The sequence below is a fragment of the Carex rostrata genome, chromosome 13 (genome assembly GCF_964058835.1).
Source record: "Carex rostrata chromosome 13, lpCarRost1.2, whole genome shotgun sequence".
In the NCBI taxonomy this organism is placed as follows: domain Eukaryota; kingdom Viridiplantae; phylum Streptophyta; class Magnoliopsida; order Poales; family Cyperaceae; genus Carex; species Carex rostrata.
The window spans coordinates 376272-403590 of NC_135930.1; the positions used below are offsets into that span (position 1 = coordinate 376272).

Consider the following 27319-nt stretch of genomic DNA (forward strand, 5'->3'; position numbering starts at 1 on the left):
AACAACTTGAACGGTTCGGATCGACGTTTTAAACTTTGAAAATTGAAAAACGAATTGGTAGCACCAAAGCTCAGGAACTACCACTTTGATATTAGCCAACCTATATATATATATATATATATATATATACATATAAATATATTAAAAAAAACACAAACCATGGATATTTTCTTTCTCCAAACTCCAAACTCTAAAAAAAAAAAAAATCAGGGCGCGAATTTTTTCCACGGTCCAGAATAAAAATTCCGGGTCGCGAAAAAAATCCGCGGTTTGGGTATTTTTAAAATTTCAGTTGGACCCTGGTTATTTTTAATAAAATATTTTTTTTGGGTACTTTTAAAAAAATCGGAAGGCCTGGAGTTTAGGGCTGGCAAAAAAATTCGTAGTTCGTGATTCAATTCGGGTCTGATTCAGATTTGATTCGAGTTTAATTCGATTCAAAATGGGTTCGAATTGAAACAAACCAAACCAGGTTTGGTTCGAAATTAATTCAAACCAAACTCAAACCTAACCTAGTTCGATAAAAATGGGTTTCGTGATTTTTTTATGGTTCGAATCTCATAAAATCACTGGCCATTCATATGAAAATATATAAGTTAGAAAATAAAAAAAATAATTGCCTCCAATCATATGAAAATTGAGTTTCATATTTGGTTATAGGCCCAAAACTTCAGGCCATTTCAATGAAAGTGTTGAATGTTGATCACATGTTGGCTGCACGCAGTGCAGGGCACAACTGTCAACAGCACATGCGGTCCGGTATGTGGTTGAGTTATTTAGTCCTACATCTTGAAATCAACAAAAACAAACTGCTTGGGAGCCTGTAAAAGAAGTGGAGACTGGTGAAATAATTTACTTGACTGGATTCACTCCGGATGAGTAATTGGAATGGATTTCGTATTATAATGGATATCCGATCCATACTGCAAAATTATTTGGATCCAAATTAAATTTTTTTACTATAATTCAAACCATTTTCGAACCAAATTGAACCAGTTCGAATTTGTACCGAACTAAACCCGAACTGGTCTATTCAGTTTGAAATCCAGTTTCAATTTCAAACCAATTTGGTTTGAAATTATTTCGAACACGAACTCAGCTGGAGTAGGTTTGGTTTGGTTTGGTTTGGTTCGTTGCCCGCCCTACCGGAGTTGTTAGAGAATAATATTAAACTGAGAATAAGTAGCTTGTCGGGTCCCACAATCACAATAAAAGATCTTCAATTGGGGACGCGTACTCGGTTTGGCCCCACTGATCTACCATTTTCTAAATATAGGAATTCATAAATTAGATTTGGTTCAAGACTTTAGTGTTCTTACTTGATGAAAATAAAATAATAAAGCTATAATATAATATTATGTGTACTGCACTACTGCAGCAATTGTTTTTCCTCGCTTTTTTAATGTAATAAGAAGTACTTGATTACGTGGCCAATTATTAGTTGCAAGGAATCTTTTTTATCTTTCCCATGGTCTAATTATAGGAAAAGGAAAGAATACTCGAGATTTCAGAAATCATAGCTTCTCAATTTTTTATGTTTTCCTAGCCTTTACTTCTCGGAGTTCAGAGTACCGATTAAACCTTCAACTTATCCTATTTTATAACATGCGTTCCAAAAAATAGTTAATAATAATAAAATATAAAAATATATAATAAAATTATTATGATGATGATGATCATCTCCAAGATGTGAACGAATATGAATATGGGTGGTGAAGGGACAGCGGGCATGGCCATGCCTCTTAATATTTCGTTAGTTCTTTAAATATGTGTGCTGATAGTTGGGCCAATGATCTTTGGAACTAAAGAAATGCAATTAATGGGCCTGACAAATTATAAGCCTGATATAGGCCCTTAATTGCGCTGAGCCCATAATAGGCGGTTCTATCTCAAAAAAGAAATTCGGGGTGAATAAAAATTAATCCAAAAGCAATCTAGTAACCCTTTTTTTGTTGGGAAAGTTAAGCATCCAAGAAGAATTGCAATTGGCATGATAATTGAAGCAATGGTCTGCTGAAGTACCAATTCAAGAATTTGCTCTCCCATGTCAAAGAAAAACCAACAAGTAAACAAGGTGCTGCAGAACGGTACTATCTCTCTGCTATCATGTCCCATTGTCAGTGGAAGCGCATGTGCGCTAGATGACCGGGCAAACCATTTTATATAAGCCTGGTATTCTGCCATAATACTTGGGCTGGCTTTAAGTCATATAAGCCTCTGCCATTTCATTTACGGCCTTTTTTCTTATTTAATATTTAAATTGTAACTCAAACTCAGCCAAACCAGCCTCCCCATAGCAATATACTCTGGTTCTGATTTTAACATTACACATACTACTCCATAACAAGCTTTTATCCATGCAAACATACAGTTGAACTAAATGAAAAACAAAGCAGAAAGTGAGAAGTCTAAACTATTACTGTTAAATACTATTTGCATACATCAAATAACTCCAACAACAAACAGGCTACAAGCCTACAACTATTTTTTTTTTTTTTCATAATATATCTGCATGTTGTATTGAGCATTCCGCAATTCTAGTAGCTAGGTGCCATTTTCCTTGCAAATTGTCTGCATAAACAAAGGTGAAAAAATCAAGTTCAGCAAGAGAAATAAACAATGGAGACTAAAGTCCATTCTTCACAAAAGCATGAATCAGTAAACTGTACAGTAGCTTAAAAGGATCCAGAGTGGTATTTGAAACCAAATTCAGACTGACAAGTACTTGTCAGTAATTTGTCCGTTCTTCATCATTGCGGACAAGTAAATAAAAATTGAGCAATGGCATGGTAAATGGTAATACATTGGAAAACTCATATTTTAATGTCATGGAGTCGTTAAAAACTGAAGTTTTAGTATCAAATGCAATCTTAAAAGATCACTTGTTATATGAAATATGAACTAGTGAAATCAGCTAATCCAAATGTGCATCCTCAGGGAATGCAATTGAAACTCACCGTCGGGGAATGGGACCAACTAGAAAGGCTTTCAACATTCCTAGGAACCTTTTTTGAAGCAACCGTCAAACTATCCTGCTCGTATTCACCGACGGCATTTGAGTTGTTGGGGGCAAATCTATCAAATTTCCAAGGTTTATCGTAATCTGGAACAAGCAGAAACCCACGATAAATCTCTCACACCGATTGTAGAGGCCATGAAACTAAAATTTCTAAAATATTGGGAAGATGTACCCCTCTTGGCCATTATTGCAAGCTGTCTCAACCCGGCATACAAGAAATATTACACGATCAAAATGGTTGAAGCGTACAAAGATAATCTACATTTAGTCGCAACCGGGGTCGAGGCATACGTGGATGCGAAGTTCGCTGAGATGTTTAACATATACAACTCAAGAATTAATGGCAACCAGAACCCCTCTTCGTCCCGAGCTGGTCCTAGGTATGAATAAATATACATTATGCTTTTAATCTTTATTATTTATAATATCTACATTATTTGTCCACTAATTTTTTATTTATTTTTTAATAGTTTCACTTTCAGGAGCACTAGCAGTAGTGGATTGTTAGCAGATTTTCAATCAGATAGCGAACCGCACGCATCCACAAACGAGTTAGTGAGCTATTTGAATATGCGCAACGAAAATAAAAACGTTGACATCATGACGTGGTGGTAATCAAAGGTCTTATCCAACACTGGCGATGATGGCCCGCGACGTCTTTGCCGTACCCGTGTCAACCGTCCCTTCAGAAAGTTGTTTTAGTTCGGCGAACAGGATCCTCTCCGACAAACGCAGTAAATTGGGTCCACATGTTTTTGAAAGACTTGTGTGCTTGAAAGATTGGATTAATGCTGACGAGCGCAACCAACATCAAGCTCAAGAATCATCTTCTGCAGCTGATACTGAAGAAAGCGTTACTGAGCCGCAGCCTCAACCTAATTCAGATTCAGACGGTGCGGAAGAAAACGAACAATGGTATATGAATCCAAACTACTAGATAGGTAGTGTCGGTATAATTTTCTAACCTCTTTTAATATTTATGGTTATTTTAAAAATTATAATTTCTAAACATTTCAATTAGTTTTTAAATTATTCATTTTAAAGAACAATTACTAACAAAATAAAAGTTAGAACTCCGCCTGTGTTATTTTACATAGCCGGTCCCAAGCCCGGAATAAAGGAGGAGGGTAACTTTTATTTTTTAATCTATTGTTTTCAAATTATTCATAATTATTTTTAATGTAATAAATTAATTTAAGATATTATTATTTATATTTTATTGTTTTAATTATAATGAGAATTTGAAAATAAAAGAAAATGACTTGCTTAAAGAAATAAATAAATAGATTTGTACTTAGCCGTATAAATATACAAATTTTCGTACGAATAATTTTTATATATAAGGTACAAATTTTATTCATTTATAAATTATAAAGACGCGACTTGATAATTTCATGTATATATATACTCTATTTGATATCGAACTATTCATATTATAAAAATCGAATTATAAACACGTAATAATATTTATACGACACTGTAAAAAAAAAAAAACAAATATTACACAAAACAGAAAAAAAAACGGAAAGAAAAACAGAAAAAAAAAAACTGAAAAAAAACGGAAAGAAAAACTGAAAAAAAAAAACTGAAAAAAAAACGGAAAGAAAAACAGAAGAAAAAAAAAAAACTGAAAAAAAACGGAAAGAAAAACAGAAAAAAAAAAACAGAAAAAAAAACGGAAAGAAAAACAGAAAAAAGAAGAAGGAAAAAAAAAAAAACGGGCGGACCGGACCCGTACCCGGATACCCAGATCCGTACCCGCGGTATCCGTACCCGTCAACCCGCAACGGGTACGGGTAATAAACGGACCGGATATAGGTTTTGGGAAAATTACCCGTCTACCCGTTACGGGTTTTACCCGTACCCGACCTACCCGTTACCCGTAACGGGTAACCCGGAACGGGTCACGGGTAATCCGTTAGCAAGTGTCTAGTGGCCCCTGCGGTATCCCGAATAGGCACCGTTATTGAGATAATATTAGCCGTTTACTTCAATTTGTGCGATTCAGGTACCTGGGAGGTTACAGATTCTCAGTTCTCCTTGGTTGACAAAATTATACTTGTATTCCAGATTACTTGGAGGTGGTTCGGTGTACGAGAGTGGACCAAGTTTGACGCAGCGCAACACAGATGGGGAGCAAGTTTGACGCAACGCAGCACAGATGTGGATGAATTCGTCTCAAAGTCCACATGACACTGACCCCTACATCACCCCAGAATAGGCACCGGACACGTCGGTCACGCAAAAGTTGAGATATCTCAGATGATACGCGCTCGTTTGTAGATCAGGTTACAATACATCACTCAGTTCAGATCACCTGAGATAAAGTTTATACCCGGACCGTAAGATTTGATTTAGCACGAATATTAAAGACGCTTTTTTGCATTGGACACTTCGGACTAGATTGGTTCTGATTGAGATCGGACGGTCGGATCTAAACTCAAATAATGTTACCTCAGCAGATGCCGACTCCCGATGGATATTATTATTATTTTTTTTTTGGTTTCTCCGATGGATATTCATTCACATATCAAGAAATTTCGTCTATAATTTTGTTAATTTTTTCGTAGAGTACAATTTTTTTTTTTTTTTTGTATGTGCACGATTTATTTTTAAACGAAAATAAAAATAATTTTTTGGTACATAATATATGTAATTTTATTTTAGTACGATTATTTTTTAAATATAAAGAACTTTTATTTTTTGAACGAAAATAAAAAGATTTATTTGGATGAGCAAAAATTATTAAAATTATTACTTTTTAATTTTCTATTTCAAATAGAATTTTGCTATATATTTTAAGTTAAAATGCTATGAATATTATTAAATTGCTCTCAAACTAAAAAAAAATATAATTGACTTTATATTTTAATAATAACTTAGAAAACTTGTAGTATTTTATAGTATTTTATAGTATCTTTCTCCTCGAAAACTGAATATAAAACCAAATATCAAATATCAAATTTTGCTAGAATGTGTGAAAAGTGCTAAGAATGGAGGTGAAGCGAGGTGACCAACAAATGGGGGATATGCAGTTCTAGTTTTTTTTTTTCCCTTGATTTAGGTAAGTGAGATAAAAACATGTTCAATTTTATTTTTGACTAGATAACTCAAATGAATTTTGATTACGATTTGTCTGATTGAATAAAGAAAGAGAAAATTACAATTGATAAAAAAAAAGAACGAGATCAAATGGCAACTCGTTTTGTGACATATCATGACAGTATCTTTATTTACATTAGTAAATCTTACTTCAATCTTCAAATCACCTAACCGAACTTGATCTTGTTCTATGTCACAGGCAATTATTGTTCCCTGAAAATTGAACAAATTGGATTTAATTTGGTACAACAAGATCAAGAGGTCAAAAAATCATGGCACAAAATTATTGACAATCAACCATTGATTTTTTGACTTTGTTCTTGTACTAAATGAACTAAATATTATTATTATTATTATTTTTTTGCATAGGCATTGTTTGTGAAACGAAACAATATCAATGGTCATGTTTGTCATTATAAATCATAAAAGGAGAATGGGGTGTCACTGTAGCGAGGAACAGTGACACCCCCTTCTCAACCGTCTGATGATAAATGAAGCGCCCTCATTTTCCTACCTGACGTCCGCTATCGTCATCGCACATAAATTTATTCTCCGTTCGTATCTAGAGGTTCATATTGTTTCAAATTCTTCCCCCGCTCTCTTTGTCAATTCGACGGGTGTCACTCGCTTTTCCCTCTTCAAATTCACAACACCGACTAGTGGTTTGCTAACGGGTAGGGTACGGGTACCTCGGGTATACCCGGGTCGGGTAGTCGGGTAGGGCGGGTACGGGTAGGTCGGGTAGGTTTTAAAAAGAGTGTACCCTACCCGTTTCAAACCCGTGCCCGTCTCGGGTAACGGGTACGGGTACGGGTAGTCGGGTAGGGCGGGTAGGGTACGGGTATTTTTTTTTTTTTCAGTTTTTAATTTTTTTTTTCAGTTTTTTTCAGTTTTTTTTTTACTTTTTTTTTCTGTTCTTTTTTTTTTTCCGTTTTTTTTACTTTTTTTTCTGTTTATTTTTTCTGTTTATTTTTTCTTTTTTTTTTCTTTTTTTTTACTGTTTTTTTTTTCTGTTTTTTTTTTCTGTTTTTTCTGAACCGGCGGCAAATTAATTCAAAATTTGAATTTTAAAGGGTAAACGGGTAAAGGGTAAACGGGTAAAGTTGTTCGGGTAAATGGGTGCGGGTAGGCGGGTTTCGGGTACGGGTAAGACGGGTACGGGTTGGACGGGTTTTTTCTCAAATATTGGTACCCTACCCGTGTACCCGTTTACCCGCCTATACCCGGGCACGGGTACGGGTACCTCGGGTAACGGGTCATACCCGTTCGGATAAAAGCAAAAGACTGTCACCGACTAACCCTCTGATCGGAAGGTAGGTTTTCTCGCGCAATTCTTGCGCGTTTGGATCTGGTGACAGGTGTCGCTATTTTCTTTTTTATTGCTCGCCACGTGTTCGTCTCCCCTCTACGTGTTGCTTCTCCTTCTCTCGGTGCCTCTTTTCTTCTTTTGCTTCTCTATTCTTGACGTCGGCAATATCAATTTCATCTTCCCTGCCTCTCCATCTCTCTTGGTGCTCTTTCGCCATTTCAGCCTCAGCTTGCGATTTCGCCGCCGACGGTATACTTTCCACATTTTTTTGTCCTTTGCCTTTTTTAATCTGTTCCGCTTTTCCTTAACAGAAATGGTCATTCTGCGTAAGATTGATAGTGCCATGTATTTTCTCCTTTGTTGATTTCATTTCGCTTCCTTGGTTATATCCTAACTTTGTCGAATTTCTCTCTTTCTTTTACTTCTCCTCTCCTTCGGCCGCCTTGAATCTGCTCCGTTAACCTTCGTCTTACCAGAGGCCCTCACTGTTACCTCCTCAGATTTTGTTACGGTTATGCAACGTCAGGTGTGTCACTTTGTAATTACTGTTCAAATTGTGTACCCTCTGTTGCACAATTAAACAATTGATATGATAGTCATATTTGTTCTATGTACCAGTTTTCTGGTACTATGGGGTTTTGCTGAATTTTCCCTGGTATTTGCTGCTATGATAGTATGACTTAGTCTCTGCTGATTCTGAATTTTTTTTTTTGGTTTTTTTTTTTTTTTCTGGTACGGCACTGCCCTTTTTTGGGTTTTGCTGGTTTTACTGGTATTGAACTAGATAAGAACAAATATGACTATTTTCTTTAAGAGGGACAAAGATGGAGCTTATGGTATTATTAGCGAGGGAGAAATTTCTCCTTTTACTGGTTTTTTTGGGGTTTTTTTCCCTGGTATAGACCTGATGAAACAGATCAAGCTTTCTTGGTATGAACAGATACTCAGTTATAATTGATAGCATAACATTTACTGGCCGGAAAAAAAAATTCATTGCAAGTTACCCATATGCAATTTGACTAAATTATGTGCTCTTTAGATATATGCTGGTGATCAATGATCTTCAATCTGCACAAAAAGTTGGCTATCCAATTTTGAAGAAAGAAAATAAAATAAAAATAGAGAGGTCAAGTAGCATTGATGGAGAAATAAAGACATTTTTTTTACAAAATAGAACGTCCAAATTAGCTCCAATCTTCATAAATTGCTAATTCAATCTTGAAGTATAATTTCTTACTAAACTTAATTGTTTTGTTTTCTACTGCGGATGAGCTTCCTCCTCAAAATGCCCAGTTAAATGGCGTCATGGTACAGAGAAGAGATGCATTATATGCATTCTTATATTTAGAAGGTAACATTTAACTCGTAGATTTATGCAAAATTATCAGTAGCTTCCATAGACCATTAGAAAACCAAAATTAAAAGTTTGACCGCTAGATTTCAATAATTATTCCCTAATAAAACATTAATACAACATTCAATTACCTGAGAATGCATTAATAGATAAAGCTCTTTGCTTTTGTTAGTTCTTCATATGACAGAATTATGTGTTGTTTTAGGATTCGTTATAGCAACAATTATGCACTATTATTGTCCTAGGTTAACAAACGAGGGTACAATATCAACCATGTCATATACTATGCAGGGTTTTCGTTTTACCACAATTGCTTCTAGCACACTAATTTCATCTTCTTTATATTTCCCAAGTTCAGCTTTGGCAGAATTGTATGAACAACTACCTGCCAGTCAATTTTTGATTGAAAATTAATAAACTAGATTGCATAAAATATGGAAAAATCATAAAAAGAACCCTGGTAACATCTATAAAAACATCATTGCATAATTTAAACACAACCTCAAGGTGAAGTTAATAGTTTACATAGATGAAACTAGATGAACAGCAAAGCTGTAGCACAGCGGCCATCTGTGCTATGCATAAATTATAGGTGCACATCATGTATTGAGAAATCCAGTGACAAAACAAATTTTGCCACCTACCCACACTTGACACACCTGTAAGTGTTTCAGTTTATTGTACAATTTTATGTTTTTCCCAACTTCATTGATACATGAATTGGTTTCGGCTCTGCTAATTTCTTCTCCAAACAAATTTTGCTCTTGATATTTCTTGGATTTTTAAAAGATAAGACCATATACTGCCTTCAACTTGATTTCAACAGATGTTGCCTTCATTTTTTCCCTATTCATATTTGGTTTTCCTTTCTCATTCTAAAAGAAATCATTTCTGTTTTCTCGATAGAATGAGAAATATGTCAGTTGTTGGGGGGCTCAGCTAGGTTTAATGAGAGGCAGAGAAGGCTTTTCTTTCAACATTACTTCCCGTGGGCCCTGCATGCAGGTGTTAAGTGCAATGATCTGATGTGCATGTATTACAAGAAGCACTTTAGGGAGGATTTGAAGGAAGTGCGCATGAAATGGGGCATTGAGACTTGTCCTGATCCAAAAATGAAGAAAGTTTTACTTAAGTCTGTTTCTCTAATAGATTCTCTTTCTTGGGTCTGATTCAGTTGAATTTACGAATTAATAAATGAGAAGTTCTTCTCTCTGAGGTAGATGCTAGATGCTTTTGGATTTTAAACAATAATGTACATAGTTGCATTTTGTTTTCTTAGAATTCTTTTGTCCCATAAAATTTTGCTGCCTTTTTTTCTCTCTTATTAATGGTGGTGTACTATTGTCTCAGATCTAAGAACTAGTTGGTTTACATAAAAGATTTGTGGCTAAGTTTGTTATATTTAGATTAGTGTACTCTTCACCGGTCTAATCTGGTCTGACCCATGTAAAAAATGTACCAATTGAGTTAATTGGGTCGGGTCCAGATCATCACTATAGCCCTGTTTACAACACGGGTCGGTTCCAACTAACAGGACCCTGTTTATGTTTTTTGTTTTTGCTTGTCTTTCTAACATTAAAGAATCTAAAAAATTTAAATCTGATATTAACCTAAATCTAAGAACAAATCCCTCTTGAATTTTTTTGGATTTTATAAGGATAAGAACAGGTGTTGCCTCTGGCTTCATTTGGCTTCACTTCTTTTTAACCCTAATTATCATAATTATCATATTTGGTTTTTTTCTTCCTCATTCTAAAGTATTACTTTACCTTTTGTACATATTACTTCGATAATCTTATTGTCAAAAATATAGTCATGTCAATACATGCTCTACACTTGTAACTACTTGCAAGTTACAACGAACAATAACTCATTCATGCGCACAACACACCAACATTCACTGAAAATAATGGTTGCAGCGTAGCCGCAACATGATGCACCTAGTGTCTAAAATAGTAGAAGAGTGAAATTAAACTAATTCTAATATGTGATAAGTCACTTATTCTCAATCCATCTCTATCATAATAAAAAGTAAAAAGTAAAGATGTTTAAGAGGTGCTAAAGCGCAAATTCATATATATATTTTTTTCTTCTTCTTCTTCTGTTTCACCACAATTTTTGTGTGCTGAGCAAGTCCAATAAAATAAGTGAGTTTAGATGAAAATGTAGTTATTTTCTTTTTATGAACAAATATTTAAATCTATAAGTTATGAACTTATGATGGATATATATAATTTTTTTTTAAAATAATGATAGATGCAATTGACATCTCCAGTTTCGGGGAAAAAAGAGTGAGTGCATAATTTTTTTTCCCACCACTTTTGACCTAGACGGGTCAGTTTGAGAAAAAACGATGGGAGATTTGGAGGGAAAAAAGGGTATGCCGAACGGGCCCTTACAGTCTCGCTCGTGGCGCTTCCTCTTGTGATTCAAAACCCTCGTCTCGTCCTCGGACCTCTTCTTTAACTCCGGTTCACGCTCTGTTTCCTTTCCTTTCCTTTTGATGGCGTCCGACTCTAATCGATCTCCCACAGACCAGGTAAGCCTTCTCTCCCTCTGCTGCTCGCAGGAGCTCCATTCGCTCTTCAGAAATCCTATGTTTTATGGCATCGATTTTGAACCTTTTACAGTTCTTCCAATCAAGAAAGAGAAAAAATGTCGCGGAATCACATGGGGCGCACGTGCCCGAGGAGGATGAGAAACCCAACTCCATGGAATCGGGAGCTCAATCACCTATCCTTGAACTTGATCAAGTTGTCATTGATTTTGCCTCGATATTCTGCAGGTTTCACGACAGCTTTTACTGAAATTCATAATTCTTACTGCTTGTACTTTATTACTCTAGTTATGATGATTCTGTATTAATGACAAGTTTCACATAAGAAGATGAAGAATGTCTCATACATGAATTTATTTTCTTTTGGCTATTTATACCAAATTACTGTACTGTTAAATCCTTGCTGCTCTTATCATTTTATTAGCGTCCTTATGCTTGAGAGCTTTGATGCACTTCATTAGAAATTTTGGTGTTACAGAATATGTAAAATTTTTAAAGTTTCTGATCAGAGCCACTTTTAATTCAGTTACATTCCTTCTGTGGTAAAACCACGTGAACTTCAATCAAAGAATAAGAAGAGGAAGGAAACTTCTGCATCGACTTCGTCTGATAAAATATCCAATAAAAGTGATGAGAGTGTGGTTGAGGTCAGTACTTTTACAATTGTCACCAAATAATAATGATGATGATGTGATAATAATGATGTTAATGAATAATGATGATTATAATTGTGATAACGATAACAATAATAACAATGATGATAAGCAAACTAAAAGGTGAACATATTTACAGACTCAAATTGGCATATTAAATAGAAGTTGTGTTTAGCCAAACCGAATACTCATATGTGAAACATGAAAAGCTTATTTTATCTCTCAGATTCTTTCTTTTACTTTCTGTGTCCTTTTCCAAATGTAGTGGGTTATCTTATAAAAGTGGTGTTGGTTATACAGGATCTAGCTATTGATGGGTCAGAAAATCAGCCTGGTAGCATGTTCACGTGCTTGAGAAAATGCAACAAAACTCCCAACTCCAACTGCACAAAGACATGTTTATTCGATCCTAGTGACTCAGCTCCAGTGTTAGCCGAGGAGACTCCACAATCGAAAAATTCAAATATTTCCCTTGACGAGGATTTTTGGAATGAGGTAATGCAGGTTGCAGATGGTGTAAGAACTGGTGCAGCCGGTGACAATCTATTGGAGGATAAGTCGTCGTGTGCTCCGGCTGAATGCACTAAAGGCAGTATTTCTTTTGTTGGTTTGGCAAATGGAGACATAGTGTCCAATATCAATGTAAAAATAAAAGAAAATAATGAAAAGGTGGCTAGTGAATTGTCTCCGTTGCCAGTTAAGCACTTAGATTTTGTGCATGAAGAGAGAAAAGATGAAGTTGCTGGTTTAATTGCTGAGTTGGAACCCGATTTAGCTGTAATTAGAGAAAATGGGATTAAATCAGACAGCCCGACTAGCTCGATGAATATAAAGGATCAGTTGAAGCTTAGTAATTGGTTGCCATGGGAGCTTTGCAGTGTGTATAAGAAAAAGGGAATTTTACAATTATACCCATGGCAGGTGAGATTATTATGGTTTTCTCTCTCTAGATTTTACTCTCCTCTTGTGTCAATAATCTTGATGAGTGTTACTGTAGGTAGAGTGCCTCTCGGTTGAAGGTGTCTTGGAGAAAAGGAATCTTGTTTATTGTGCATCTACCAGGTATAGGACATGACCAAGAAGAATTCAACTGTTGTAACTTGAGACCTATACAAAGTTGATAGTGTGCCACCTCAAGAGAATTTAAGCCTTATTGTTCCGTTTGCTTTGTTTTTCTAATTTTCCCTTTCAAGTCTTAGAATACCAGATAAGGCCTTATGATCAAAATATAATTTGTTTGGTATAACCTTAAAGTAAAAACATGTCAAGTTTTACCCAGCTTTCCCTACATTGTAGTTCTTAACTTTATCGTGCCAAAAAATAATATTGATCTTGTCAGAAAGCAAATATTGATTTCACTTTTCTTTTCCAGTGCTGGAAAGAGTCTTGTGGCCGAGATTCTGATGCTGAGACGAATTATGTCAACTGGAAAGATGGCAATACTTGTTCTGCCTTATGTATCAATTTGTGTTGAAAAGGTTTTTTTTCTTTTTTCTCATAATAGAAAAAAATAGCTGCCATTATATTGTATTTTAATTCAAAGTTGGCATGTTTTATTACTTCACCTTAGGCCGAACATTTGGAGCTGCTTCTTGAGCCACTTGGTAGGCATGTGCGTAACTATTATGGAAATCAAGGCGGCAGGTCCCTCCCGAAAGACACGTCAGTGGCTGTGTGCACCATAGAAAAGGCAAACTCTTTGGTTAATCGATTGTTAGAGGAAGGTCGTCTTTCTGAGCTTGGGATTATTGTGATAGATGAACTACAAATGGTATGTACATGAGATTTTGCAATGAAAGCCAGTACTTTAACAGATTTGCAAATAACAGCTGAAACCTTACCTAAAAGTCCATTAATGGAACCATTTTGTGCATAGTTTTGTGTAGCTTTTGTTACAGCAAGGTTTCTAAAACCGAGGTGTATGGTGAATGTGAATGGAAGTCACGCAAAGCTGCACAAAGCCATGTTTTGGCCCAGCCAAACCAAGAAAGCTGTGGATTTTCAAAAATCAAGTTAGATCTGATTTTTGTATGGCTTGGCTGTGGCTTTCTTCTATTAGAAGGAATCAATGTGGGGTCCAGCAATATCTTTTTTAAATAAAAGGTTCTACCGTTGCAAACTAATTAGTATAATAAATAGAATGTCATTGTTGTAATATAAAAGAGCCAAATAATGATGTAACTAGAATGTTAATTATTCTTAAATTACAATGATAAAAATGAGCCAAATTATTAATTTGATTTCTTGCCATTATAATTTAAAATAATAATTGGTTTATTAATTAACTCATAGCATCATAGCAAATTATGGTTTTCATAAAACACCCCATGGTTTGCTTATGGTCATTTATGGTTTCTGAGAACCATGGCTTCTGTATTCGAAATGCAGCTTCCTGGGACCATGGTTTCTTGTAGTTTGCTGAAAAGAATTGTGCGCTTCGATTTAGCTTGGACAGTGCCCCTCCCTCCCTCTCCCCAAACCTAAAGCCAACACTGTGAAATTATATTTGAAATCCAGCTTGTCCCAATCTTCTCGATCATTGTCCAATTAGGCCTCAAATAACGAGTACCCAAGATAAAAAGCATGTACAAAACAAAACTCAGCTTTTATGGATGCTGTTTATTCTAATTACCTCAATTTGGGTTTTGGTTCCAAGTTCTAGAATTATTGTTCGTAAGGTAAGTCAATTTGCAAATACAGTAATTACTCATTCTAATAGTTTCTAAGTTCGTTCTTACTCTGATTATTTGTTACAAGCGCAGGTTGGTGATCCACGTAGAGGGTACCTTCTGGAGCTGATGCTTACCAAGCTTCGGTATGCAGCTGGCGAAGGCAAGCCACCAGAAGCCTTGTCTAGTGGGGAAGTTTCTAGCGGTGCAAAAAATGTTACAACTCAGGGTTTGCAGATTGTCGGCATGAGTGCCACCATGCCTAACGTTGCTGCTGTGGCAGATTGGCTTCAAGTAAGAACATTTCTCTCTTAACCATGGTTGGTTACCATTGTATCACCATGCAGATTGTCGGTTTAACCATGGTTGGTTAAACCAAAAGGGCTAAAATGTAAGGACTTTGAAAATGGTCTATAAAGGGGGTTAATGGGAAAATTTGGACTAACTACTACCCGGCGAGCTTAATTCTACTTACTGATTATGTTGAATATAAACTCTATTCTTATAGTGTTGCTTACACTGGTCTCTCTCTATTTGTGTGATCATGTTTTATGTAACAGGCAGCACTATACCAGACTGATTTCCGACCTGTTCCTTTGGACGAGTTCATTAAAGTAGGAAATACAATCTATGACAAAAATATGAATGCAGTACGCGTTATTCCAAAAGGAGCTGATCTCGCCGGCAAAGATCCAGATCACATTGTGGAGCTGTGTAATGAGGTTACCTGTTTCTGTCTTGTCCTTATTTTGTTTGTGCCAGCAATATACATGGATGGTTTATTACCATTGCTTTTCGTTTGAGGTTGCTTTAAAAAGACCTGGAGAGATTACCAAATTACGACAAAAATTGAATCTGTAATTGTTAGAATGAAAATGAGGCCAGAAACTATGGATATATTAAACCAAAAAAATGTTGAATTGTTGGCGACATAACAGTCAGAATTTATGGTCTGACCGTTTGGTTTAATTATTGCAGGTTGTTGAACAAGGTCACTCTGTACTTTTGTTCTGTTCCAGCCGAAAAGGTTGCGAGTCAACAGCAAGGCATGTTTCTAAGTTCCTCGTGAAATTTTCGGCCAGGTCGGGTGAACAAAATGAGTCAGATATATCAGATATTGGCACAGCCATAGATGCTTTGAAGCAGTGCCCTGCCGGGCTGGACCCGGTTTTGGAAGAAACACTTCCATGTGGTGTGGCCTATCACCATGCTGGTCTGACGGTAGAAGTTTTTTCTTTTGTTTCTATATATGCATCTTTTTACTTAATCCTGTATGAAAGAGTTGCTTGTATTTTTGGAAGAAGAGGTACATAATACTGCGTGTTTTATATTTACTCGTGAAACAACCTTTACGCATATAATGAATGAACTCCCTGCATCTATTTCCTAGATACCGAGTCTTTCCCAAACAACCCTCAAAATAAGAAGAAAATATAACAGCACCCATTTCTCAGCTAAATTCCTCGACTCTGATTCCTCTTCAATATTTCTCAGCCAATGATGCAAAAGAAGATGAGAAAAGAGTGGTAGTCTCAGTACAACCATCATTACAATTTATTAACGCCAGCTAAGGAACCCCACTAACAAAGGCTGAACACAAACAGCCAATCATTCATACAGTATATTATGCTATAATGCATAGAGAAATTAATTCAACCGTATAAATGAGTTGCTATTATAAATGTACAGAATAAAGGGATAATTTACTTCCCCGGAACTTCCAAATTTCAGTTCCGTACATCTGTGAAGACCTTAATTATTTTGGCTTTTAGACTGACTCTGTGGGACTGTGTTTGTTGTGTTCATTTTAATATTATTAGTTGCTTGCATGAATTCCCACAGATGTAGAGCACATAAATTAAGTCCTACCAGAACGTGGGCGATATCATAATCAAAACTGAAATGAAATGGACAAAACAGAAGTTAAGCTGAAGAAAAGTCATTGAAAGTGTCCTACAAGTACTTACTGGCACAGTCTAGTTTGTTTGATGGCTAACCACAAGATGTAAAGTACAAGAGATTACGATCATTGGTTCTATGTATACTAATAAGTGCATCATCTTTAATATCTAACATCTTTTGCTTTTTCTTTGTTTGATGGTTGACAGATAGAAGAGAGGGACTTTGTGGAAACATGCTATAGGAAGGGTCTGGTACGTGTTTTGACTGCCACATCAACCTTGGCCGCAGGTGTGAACTTGCCAGCTAGACGTGTTATATTTAGGCAACCAAGAATTGGTCGTGATTTTATTGATGGAAGCCGATACAGACAGATGGCTGGTCGTGCTGGTAGAACTGGAATTGATACTAAAGGAGAGAGCGTAAGCTGCTGTTGACTTCTTCATGTATTGAAAAATTCAAAAAAGTACTTGTAGGCTAGTAGCTCATCTCCCTCCCATACTGCTCATGACTAATTTCTGCCTATTTGTGTTTTTTTTTTCTTTGGTTATTTTTTACCTTTCAGTTTCTACTTTGGTTTGATAATTATGAATAAGTAAAGATTTCAAGTATTTATTGCAGTTTGCAAATTCAAGCGTCATTTCTGTTATTTTGTACTCATTACCTTATAATTTTTTTTTTGTTTTCTCATAGATACTTGTATGTAGGCCAGAAGAGGTGAAAAGAATAACCTCAATTATAACCACGGACTGTCCACCCTTGCAATCATGCCTGTCTGAGGACAAAAATGGCATGACCCATGCGATAATGGAGGTGGTAGCCAGTGGCATTGTCCAGACAGCAGATGACATAAATCGCTATGTCAGATGTACTCTCCTCAACTCAACCAAGTCGTTTGAAGATGTGGTCAAGTCCGCACAAGATTCACTCAGTTGGCTGTGCCACAACAAGTTCTTGGAGTGGAATAATGAGACCAAGATGTACAAAAGTACTCCTATTTGTCGAGCTGCTTTCGATAGCTCACTATCTCCTGAGGAATCCCTGGTAGGTTCCAACACAAGGCGGCAATTGTTGACCAGGATTATCTAATATGACCTAACCATTAACATTTAGGCAGATCTGTTGGGTTGACGGTTTAGGACTTCTTGACCTGTTGGCTGGTCTACTGGTGTAAGGTTTTTCTAGTTAATAGAGAAAATATATTTGACCCAACCAGACCTGAGTTATTGCTTGCATCAGTCATTGTTAAAATAGGAATGAATTTTTTCTCCACTTTTTTCTTTCATTTTGAAAAAAACAAATGAGCTCCTATTTATAATGTGTCATATTTTGAAATCGCAAGGTTGTGCTAGATGATTTATTGAAAGCACGAGATAGCCTTGTTCTCTCGTCAGATTTGCATTTGGTGTATCTTGTGACGCCAATTAATGTGGAGGTTGAACCATATTGGAAATTATATTATGACAGGTTTACGCAACTCTCTGCTCTTGACCAGGTATGTCTTTTTTGTATTATGTTGAACTTCCTATCCAGACATGCATGTTTCTTTGTGTTTATACAGGCCTAAACAATTTTGCGTGCATGTTGGTGATATTGAACATTTGCATCTTACGTTCAGTAAGTATGCATTGGATTTTCTTTTGTTTGCTTATCAAATTTTCTTATTTTCCCTTATTTAGTTAGTAGGGAACCGTGTGGGAGTATCAGAGCCTTACTTGATGCGGAAGGCTAGTGGTATGCCAATCTCTATGCCGTCAAAAGAGGTTACTCATCGAGTGTCCAAGCGCTTTTATGTGGCACTTATGCTATCAAGGCTTGTTCAGGCTAGTCGCACCTTTTATCTTCTTATTAAATCTGCTTTACTGTTATGTGCCAGACTCTACCATTAACACAGCTTTAAAGAACGTGTTCCCTCATATATTGCTTTCTATTGTACTATACTATCTTTTCTGGCTCTATGTAAAAAATGAAAAGAAACTGAAATTGGATTTGTATGTTTACCATGCAATAGTAATGGGTACATGTTTTGGATGATACAAAACATGTAACTGCAATTGTTTCACTTGTTATTTCTCAATATTGACATGCTTATTATTTTTTTAACAGGAAACATCTATTGCAAATGTTTGTGAAGCATTTAATGTTGATAAAGGAATGATTCAATGTTTACAAGAGAATGCAGGTCGGTTTGCATCAATGGTCTCTGTATTTTGTCAGAGACTTGGATGGTCGGACTTAGAAGGTATCATCTCCAAATTTCAAAACCGTGTCTCCTTTGGAGTTCGTGCAGAGATTGCTGAACTGACCATCATCCCCTCTGTTAAGGTCTCTCCCTCCTTCCCTCTTTCCACACTCTCTCCATTACCCAACTGTTTAAACTGATGCAAAGTCAATCCCTCGTTAATATTTGGAGCATACATAATGACATAACGTGATTATGCAAATTCGAACTGATATCTTGATGAACTTGGCTCAATTAGCTCGATTTAGATAAAAGGAAAACTCAAAAGAAGAGGCGAATTTATCAATATTTAACACAATTTGCCTTTTCAGTTACACTGATTTACTACGGCAAATAATAAAAAACAAAGGTTGGATCTTAGTGCAAATATGAGAAATTTTGTTGTTTGGAAAGGCGATGCATGCAATCTAAGAAAACCTTTAAAAATTGCAGGGTTACAGAGCTAGAGCGCTATACAAGGCTGGGTTGTCCACACCTCTTGCTATTGCTGAAGCATCAGTTTCTGACATTGCGAAGGCTCTGTTTGAGTCTTCTTCGTGGACTGGCCAAGATGTTACTGGCCTACAACGCATTTATCTTGGCATAGCAAAGAAGATCAAGAATGGGGCCCGCAAGATAGTTTTTGACCAAGCTGAAGAGGCTCAACTTGCAGCCTTCATGGCTTTAAAATCACTTGGTTTAAATGTGCCTCAAATTTCAAAACTTCTACTTCCTCAAATAGCTGACAACAATAAGTCAGAAAATGACACCGCAATCCTCAGAATCTGAAAACGAAGTTGTGAATTGTTTACCAACAACATCCGATAGTCAGAAGGAGGGCATCTGTGAAAGGAATGCAAATTGCACCAATCCATTCTAGATTATTCAAGATATATAGCCGGCTATTATAATGCAAGTGGATTATTCTAGAAAGTTCAATACTTTTGTAAATTATCATAGTATTATGTACTCTCTAGAGAAATCAAAGTAACTAGATGCATTGTTGCGGCATTGCCGCAACTATTTTTGGATGCATTTTGGTGTCAAGGGGGGTAACAATTATCAGGTGATCTCTCATGTAATGTAATTGGTACATATAGCAAGTAAAAATATGTCTCGCTCTCATCTAAAATTGGAAGTTCAGATTAACAATGTTTCTGGAAGTTGAAAACTCTAAAAATATCCTCTAAAAATATCTGAGTCTGATGGGATTGAATTTATTGATAATTCACATGTAAAGTTGCCTCCTATATTACTGTGATATGCCACTGATATGAGCTTAGGGGCGTGGATTCTTTGGCCTGATGAGGAGAGCAAGGCTGCACCAAACCTTGACAAGGTAGCATACTGTATATGACTTCATTTCATACTGAAATTTCCTTAATAAACATCACCAGGTTGTAGCTCCTGTTATCTGTGTGCATATATGCATCCATTTTCATTTACATATTTTCTATGCTATACAGACCAGACAAAGTAATGTTTTTTATTAAGTTCACATCTTTTGTCCATAAAATTGCTAACTTGTATGATTGTTTCACATTCTTCCTGGTCATCATTTTTCAATCAAGGCAGAGAAAACCCCAATCACATTAGGAACAAGTTGCGGTATTAAAAGATGTAGGACCTAAGGGCCTTTCTTACCTGTTTGTTAGCATTAGCCGTGATTTTACTTCATTATTTGGATTTCTCAGTTGAAAAATATGGGAGGGACCAAATTGGCTTAAATAGAAGAATTTAGGGAACAAGCTGGAAACTTTGGAATGTTAGGCACCAAATGACGCCGTGGAATAATACTTCAGAATACATGTGTGTCGTTTACTCCTTTATACTAAAATTTGCTTCATTATCATTTGTTAACTCTCAAAAGAGAGTAGGTATGATGCAATGGTAAAGTTAGTCTTGCTTATTTTTTATGGGGGGGTTTATTCCCTACTGAATCTGCACGCAAGCTGTTGATGTTTATACACACTGTTGAAGTAGTTGCTGCAGCCAGCAGGGATGGGAGGTGGAGGAACCAGATGCACAAAGCAGCACACAATGGTTGTTGTAGAAGATCTGCACAGATTCGTGCTTTGGCTTCTGTTTTGGGAAAGCGGATCGTGTCAGAAAATCTTAGCAACATGTTGCTGAAAATTGAAAGCCCTTTGGTACGAACTATATTGTTTAGCTTTTCATTTATACTCTTAGATATAAAATGTAAATACCAGCACGTGCCATTTTGTCTGGATCATACCGGTATGTTTGTACCATTAGGCATAATTATCTTACTGGTGTTTACCTTTTGTCATAATTGATATATTGGGAAGAGTTCTTTGTTGCTACTCTTTACTTCAAGTGTCACTCGCTATTTTCAGGTACCACACGGAGTCAATAACCCGTGAGCGCCACAGCGGATCTAACTTTGTTCTCAATATCAGGTCTCGACCCTTCCTTTCGATCTGAGATGCAATTCTCCTCCTTTCCCACCAAATTCGCAGATACTTTAGGGTCTGATCGGAACGACGCTAAAATCTCTCAACCGAGAACTAGAAATGGAATTCATGTCCGCTTTGTGATTGGCAGCGACAAAATCAGGAGAAGAGACTTCAGTCGGCGCGATTTGGAGAGGCCAAAATCGCGAGAAAAAATCACGCCAAAAAGGTAGAGATTTGACGAGAAACGATTTTATAACTGTGAAAATATGTTGCTACCCTTGTTTTTTCTCTTATGACTTCCTCCCGTTCATCTTCTTCATCAAGTTCGGTCTTGAGATCCATTGCGAGACAAACCCTAGGCCCTAGCAGAAGCAGAAGTCTAGCAAATTGAGACCTAGAATTGATTTTTTTATCTCCACAGCATCTGGAGTCTAGTGAATTGCACTAGTTTAGCTTTCTTCGACTTTGATAGCTACAAATGGTGTGATAGTTTTCTTTAATTTCGCTATGAACCACCATCGCGTCTCCAATTTTATTTCCTTGCTTTGGCCGACCTAGTGGCATTAATTGTAAATTAAGTGTATTGTTAGGTTCTTTTTATACTGTTCTACATTTAATTCTTTCATTTTATTTGCACTTTTCGATCAGCAAAATTCAATTTTGAATGAAGTCTTTTCCATTCTTTTCTATTGAATTGAATTCTATTCTTGTTATTTTTTATTCCTATCAGACCCTAAAGCGCACGAGGAGAGAATCACTAACTACCGACAGATTTTTGATCGAAATGAATCCTAGTCGGCACCATAGAGTATCTCTCAAGGCGCACCATCCCAAATGGAAAGAGCAGGTGATATTTCGATTCCTGGTTTAGACCCTTCAGATTTTTTAAGCTGGCGAAGGAAGAGAGTTTTTTTAATTTGATCTTTAAAGTGTGTTTCTGTTCTTGTTCGGTGTAATTTAAGTGGAAATTATGAAGATGAAAGTGTAATTTTGAATTATTGGCATTCAATTATGTAAACCTAGGACATAAGATGGTTGTCAAACAAAGAATTATCGGGATACAAAGACAGCAATTTGGTACTTAAATAAATTACCAATGCTTTTGATCCGAAGGAAGAGGCTTTGTTTCCTTTCTCTTTCCACTGTGGCCCTGTATTTTGAAGTGGGTAATCTCTCATACCCCCAATTCACAGGAAACCCTGCATAATCTGTTGTCATTAGCAGCATTGGATATTAAAGCTGCAAATAATATAGTTTCCTATACTAAGAGAGAACTAGAGGTGTAGTTCTAAATTTCCAACAAGAGTTGGTGATGCATTGGTGTCGATATAATTGCTTAACAGCGTGGATACCCATGGTAATACTCTCGTCAGAGATAACCATATCCCCGGGGATAATTATAATCTTAAGTCATTTTTTTATCCTCGCCTTTAAAACAAATTATTGTAGTTAATTAGTTTGTGTTTTCCTTTTTCTTAACTAAACTAGTTTATAACTAAACTAGTTTATGATTCCATAATATATTGTTGTTTGGACATATGGCCTCTTTGTATGATATGATACACTGTGTTCCTTTTTAATGTATACTCAAACATATTTACCTTAATTTCTACAGCTTCGGCAAAACTGCCTTAAGATAGTACAAATAGAAAGAGAGAAACTTCTACAGAAAATTAGGAGTCAAGGTGATAAACCTTTCCCTTTACAACAAGAGGTAACTCACAAAAGTTTCATTAATTAATTTATGTTAAGCTCCTGCTCCATATTTTGTTATTAGTTATCATACCGGCCAGTACAAATCCCAACTGACACATTAGGGAAGTTGTAACCCCAGAATAGCTTAATTTATTTTATAGCTAATAAAACCCCAATAATACAAATTTTGTCAGGATAAAATGGATTCAACAGTACGAAATATAGTTTCTGAAGAGATCCAGAAAATGGAAGCATTACCATTAAATGAAAAAGAAAATGACCAAATATGGGAACACGAGGATCAATTTGGGAATGTAACAGAGAGTGAAGAGGCATTGCTAGAAATGGAGAGACTTCTTTACCAAGAGCTTAGAGAAGAATTGACCAGGAGAGGTCAGATATCTTTTCTCCATTTTTATGTTACTTTCTGGTCCTGTTAAATTGTAGTATCTAGCTCCGCAAATTAGCATATAAAAAAAATAGATTTATATCTTGAGAGTTGCAAATTTTGTATGTCACCGATTGAGAAACTAAGCCTCAATAAAGTTAGTCTTTCCTTAATTTATGATTTTACCCCCTGTCATGTAATATCAGTGAAGTTAGCCCTGGATCCATCTTCAACTGTGCAATTGTGTCAGTGTGCCTCAGTTAATCCTTAATTGGGAAACTATGCAATTGTCAAGTCTGATTTTTATGTCTTTTTTTTTTTAAAAGTTTTGACGGTGGTGTCAAACATGTACAGCTTTCAGTTCTGCATACAATTACACTAAGCTAATCCTGTCAACACATCAACTAAACTATAGAATAACAAAATAAAACATCTGCTTGCCACATCCCTCTTGCCTTCAAGCTGCTGCCTATACCCTCTGCCCCTGAACATAGTTTGCACCATATCTATGCTTCTTGAATCGCCCATCCTGCTATCATCTCAGGCCTCAAAAATTGTCTTGCGAAGATCCTTGCATTGTGTTGCTTTCATATAGCCCAGCAAATTGCAACTATATCAGCTGCATGCTCCCTTATTTCTGGTGCCTTTGTGACCTGTGCCCTATGTGTAGAGAGGTCCCAGTGTTTAACATTCATGAATTGAAGTATGCAATTTTTTTATCACCTCAATTTTAAATGTAGGTGTTATGTTTCATCTTATAACTGATGCACGCACTGATGTTAATGTTCACCAGTAAATTTGCTATGGTTCCATCATATATTTTCATAATATAATGTTATTTAGTATCCCATTTGGATACCATTATATGATGCGTTCAAAATTCACATGCTCAGGGGAAAATCATAATGAAAAAACAGAAATGATGGATAATACTTGTCATTAATTAGGTACAAAATTTTACAGCATCTCAAAACTTGCTGACAGACAAAAAATAATAAACCGATGCAACCTAGACATCTCTATAATAAATTTAATTGTACTTTACATTGCTCTGTGGCATTATTTTATTCGAAATTAATATTGTGGAGGTATAATTAAAAAAAGGAAACAACATCATAGCTTCTTAGTAATCTCTTCCAGTGCACGGTCATAGTATCTCATTCTTTGTGTGCAAGTAATGGCAGAGTCAAAATCCCACTTGTAAAATGCTTCCTTAAAGGATTTCGAGTTTCTTCTCCACCTATTTGCCAATAAAGTGCATCTCATTAACTAGAAAAAGTTATGTACTGATAAAAATGTACCATTCTGACATTATCAAATGGAAATGGGGACAAAAAGGGGATTTTTGTACAAAACTTGTGTATAATTTTCTTAGTTTTAGAGGGGTTCCTAACAAGGATTCAGGGATCTGATGGAATTTGAAAATGCCTCTTAAAAATAAAGTTATTATTTATTTACCACGTACAAACAAAATACTCACCAATCAAAATTTGCAAAATAAAGGTTGGCAAGGGGATGTCAGTTGTAATACAGGATCCATGGAAACTCATACTCACTTGTTTATATCTTGCCCCTATGTGAAATATCTGGTTCTTTTTAGGTATGGGGCAAAATTTGCAATGTCAATGGCACGAGATGACAGTTGATGTCAAATTGTTGTGAGACTTAAGCTGGCAGCTTCTAGCTCATGTACCAGTACCGGTACAGTCCAGCAAGTAGTTACCATGCTTTGTCGATGACCATAGTGTAAGGTACTGAGACCTTTGAGACCACGGGTTTATTATGCAGGAGGGATTTTGCCTTCTTTTACATTTCGTTATCAGTTGTAAGAATTACTTTTGTTACATAATAAATTGGCTTATATTGCCTTTCCATAAAAAAAAAAATTAACTAGAAAATTAGATACATAGAATGTGTTGCTTTCACATGTCACACCTAAACCCTAGACACATGGAAGTGCTTATTTTAAAAAGGCACAGTAAATCAGATAACACTAAATAGCTTCATAGAGTTGACATGAACAAAATGATAATTTATATTACCGAAATTAATTCATGATATCTAAAATTAATTTATAAAAATATTATTTGATTACTCAATAGGAAATAAAAATCAAAAGAAAAATTAGACCTAAAGGCAGACTAAACTTAAGCCACCTCTTTTGATTGTTAGGTTGGGGTATTGGGTCTCGGGCCAGTTCATGCGTTGTACAAGAATAAATTAATTTATGGTTTCTGTTAATTTTTTGATAGATTTGGTAATCTTGAGATTTCATGTATTATGGTTTTTAATTAGTTAATGTTTGCATTCGGTCATGATTTTATTTCTCTTATTTAGCTATTAACTTTATTTTCATCTTGAAATCTGATCACAGCTTTAGTCAGATAGATTTGTACCTGTCAGTCAGATACCTCCTTTCCGGTTACTAAATAACCGGACAAATTCCTCCTTTTCGGTTATTTAGTAACCTGTTTATTTTCATGCAATCGGGAATGAAGTCACCGGAAAGGAGGCGAATATCCGGTTATCTAGTAACTGAATGGACATTTTTGAATTTCATTCGAAAACTGAGTAGATCCCTTAATTTTGTATAATTTTTGGGTATTTATAAAAATTTCGGGACTATTTTCTTTCTTGGGTTTAATATCTGAAGGATATATTCAGTTCAATAAAATTGTGGTCAAGCATAAAGTGTCATTACGTACTTATGACCAACCTTGCTAGGCATTTGAGTTAATGGTTTCTGTTTTCATCAAATGTACCTAGTGCTTTAAATATTATTTATATATAATAGGAGGGTGTCCTAAAAAAATCTCTAATCTCTGTCACTGATGATGAAATCTACATTTTCAATGCATAATTAAGCACATAGAATTTAATTTTGTATTCTTTTTGTTAGTTTGGTTACTGCTTATGTTAGCTTATAAATATAGTTATTATTTAATCTTTTTTTTTTTGCGCAATTTTAACCCATACAGGTTTGGTGTGTTCCTGATTTGATCATCAAATCTGTTGTCCTCACTTGACATGCTTATAAGAGCATTGAGCAGCTGGAAATGATTTACTATCAATGTAGGTATTTTGCTGATGAATTATAACAATTTTTCTTATATAACTATTTTTTAGAATAATTAGATTACAATTTTATAGAAGGTTCTTTTATGACCTTGAATTGATTAATTTTCTTTCTCTCTTTTATAGTTGTTTATAATTGTCTTCATTATTCTCAACATGAATCCTATTGGTAGTGTATGGCAAAAATAAAGTTCTATTCGTTTGGTTCAGTTTATATTTCTACAAACAAAAAAAAAGGTAATTCCGATTGTTACTTGTTGTTCAGTTTGAACTGAGTGACCAATGAACTTCTATATCTTGGTACCTAGCTATAAATCAAAATGGAAAAACATAATTAGAAATATAATATCATGAGGAACAAAAAACCAAATATCAAATATCAAATTTTGCTAGAATGTGTGAAAAGTGCTAAGAATGGAGGTGAAGCGAGGTGACCAACAAATGGGGGATATGCAGTTCTAGTTTTTTTTTTCCCTTGATTTAGGTAAGTGAGATAAAAACATGTTCAATTTTATTTTTGACTAGATAACTCAAATGAATTTTGATTACGATTTGTCTGATTGAATAAAGAAAGAGAAAATTACAATTGATAAAAAAAAAGAACGAGATCAAATGGCAACTCGTTTTGTGACATATCATGACAGTATCTTTATTTACATTAGTAAATCTTACTTCAATCTTCAAATCACCTAACCGAACTTGATCTTGTTCTATGTCACAGGCAATTATTGTTCCCTGAAAATTGAACAAATTGGATTTAATTTGGTACAACAAGATCAAGAGGTCAAAAAATCATGGCACAAAATTATTGACAATCAACCATTGATTTTTTGACTTTGTTCTTGTACTAAATGAACTAAATATTATTATTATTTTTTTTTTTTTGCATAGGCATTGTTTGTGAAACGAAACAATATCAATGGTCATGTTTGTCATTTGAAGTTTTAAAGTTCAATTATTA

General features: G+C 35.5%; 2 protein-coding genes and 1 long non-coding RNA gene across 3 annotated transcripts; all 3 read left to right on the plus strand.

Moving 5' to 3' along the window:
* Nucleotides 1–7415: 7415 nt before the first annotated feature.
* Nucleotides 7416–10189, plus strand: LOC144564752 (uncharacterized). Its single transcript, XR_013514737.1, has 2 exons — nucleotides 7416–7679; nucleotides 7907–10189. It is a non-coding gene; the product is annotated as an uncharacterized LOC144564752 (long non-coding RNA).
* A 910-nt stretch (nucleotides 10190–11099) lies between these two features.
* On the plus strand, nucleotides 11100–21167 carry LOC144564385 (helicase and polymerase-containing protein TEBICHI-like). Its single transcript, XM_078313984.1, has 18 exons — nucleotides 11100–11323; nucleotides 11415–11569; nucleotides 11868–11988; nucleotides 12295–12915; nucleotides 12992–13056; nucleotides 13367–13472; nucleotides 13565–13765; nucleotides 14757–14957; nucleotides 15224–15385; nucleotides 15642–15884; nucleotides 16772–16984; nucleotides 17256–17606; nucleotides 17905–18057; nucleotides 18242–18385; nucleotides 18669–18887; nucleotides 19237–19554; nucleotides 20736–20933; nucleotides 21141–21167. Exons 1-18 carry the CDS (start codon nucleotides 11288–11290, stop codon nucleotides 21165–21167), a joined length of 3534 nt encoding a protein of 1177 aa, XP_078170110.1. The 5' UTR covers nucleotides 11100–11287.
* On the plus strand, nucleotides 21150–23866 carry LOC144564301 (uncharacterized). Its single transcript, XM_078313898.1, has 5 exons — nucleotides 21150–21426; nucleotides 21931–22047; nucleotides 22816–22914; nucleotides 23090–23341; nucleotides 23393–23866. The coding sequence occupies exons 2-4, from the start codon at nucleotides 21985–21987 to the stop codon at nucleotides 23333–23335; spliced, it is 408 nt and encodes a 135-aa protein (XP_078170024.1). The 5' UTR covers nucleotides 21150–21426; nucleotides 21931–21984; the 3' UTR covers nucleotides 23336–23341; nucleotides 23393–23866.
* Nucleotides 23867–27319: the final 3453 nt, after the last annotated feature.

What these genes read in the sequence shown, in the direction of transcription:
- LOC144564385 (XM_078313984.1), top strand. Translation starts at nt 11,288, where the DNA reads ATGGCGTCCGACTCTAATCGATCTCCCACAGACCAG. An exon ending in TTGATACTAAAGGAGAGAGC is followed by an intron (nt 16,985 to 17,255) that starts GTAAGCTGCTGT and finishes GTTTTCTCATAG; the next exon opens with ATACTTGTATGTAGGCCAGA. An exon ending in CCATCATCCCCTCTGTTAAG is followed by an intron (nt 18,888 to 19,236) that starts GTCTCTCCCTCC and finishes TAAAAATTGCAG; the next exon opens with GGTTACAGAGCTAGAGCGCT.
- LOC144564301 (XM_078313898.1), top strand. Translation starts at nt 21,985, where the DNA reads ATGAATCCTAGTCGGCACCATAGAGTATCTCTCAAGGCGCACCATCCC. An exon ending in ATCCCAAATGGAAAGAGCAG is followed by an intron (nt 22,048 to 22,815) that starts GTGATATTTCGA and finishes TAATTTCTACAG; the next exon opens with CTTCGGCAAAACTGCCTTAA. An exon ending in CTTTCCCTTTACAACAAGAG is followed by an intron (nt 22,915 to 23,089) that starts GTAACTCACAAA and finishes AAATTTTGTCAG; the next exon opens with GATAAAATGGATTCAACAGT.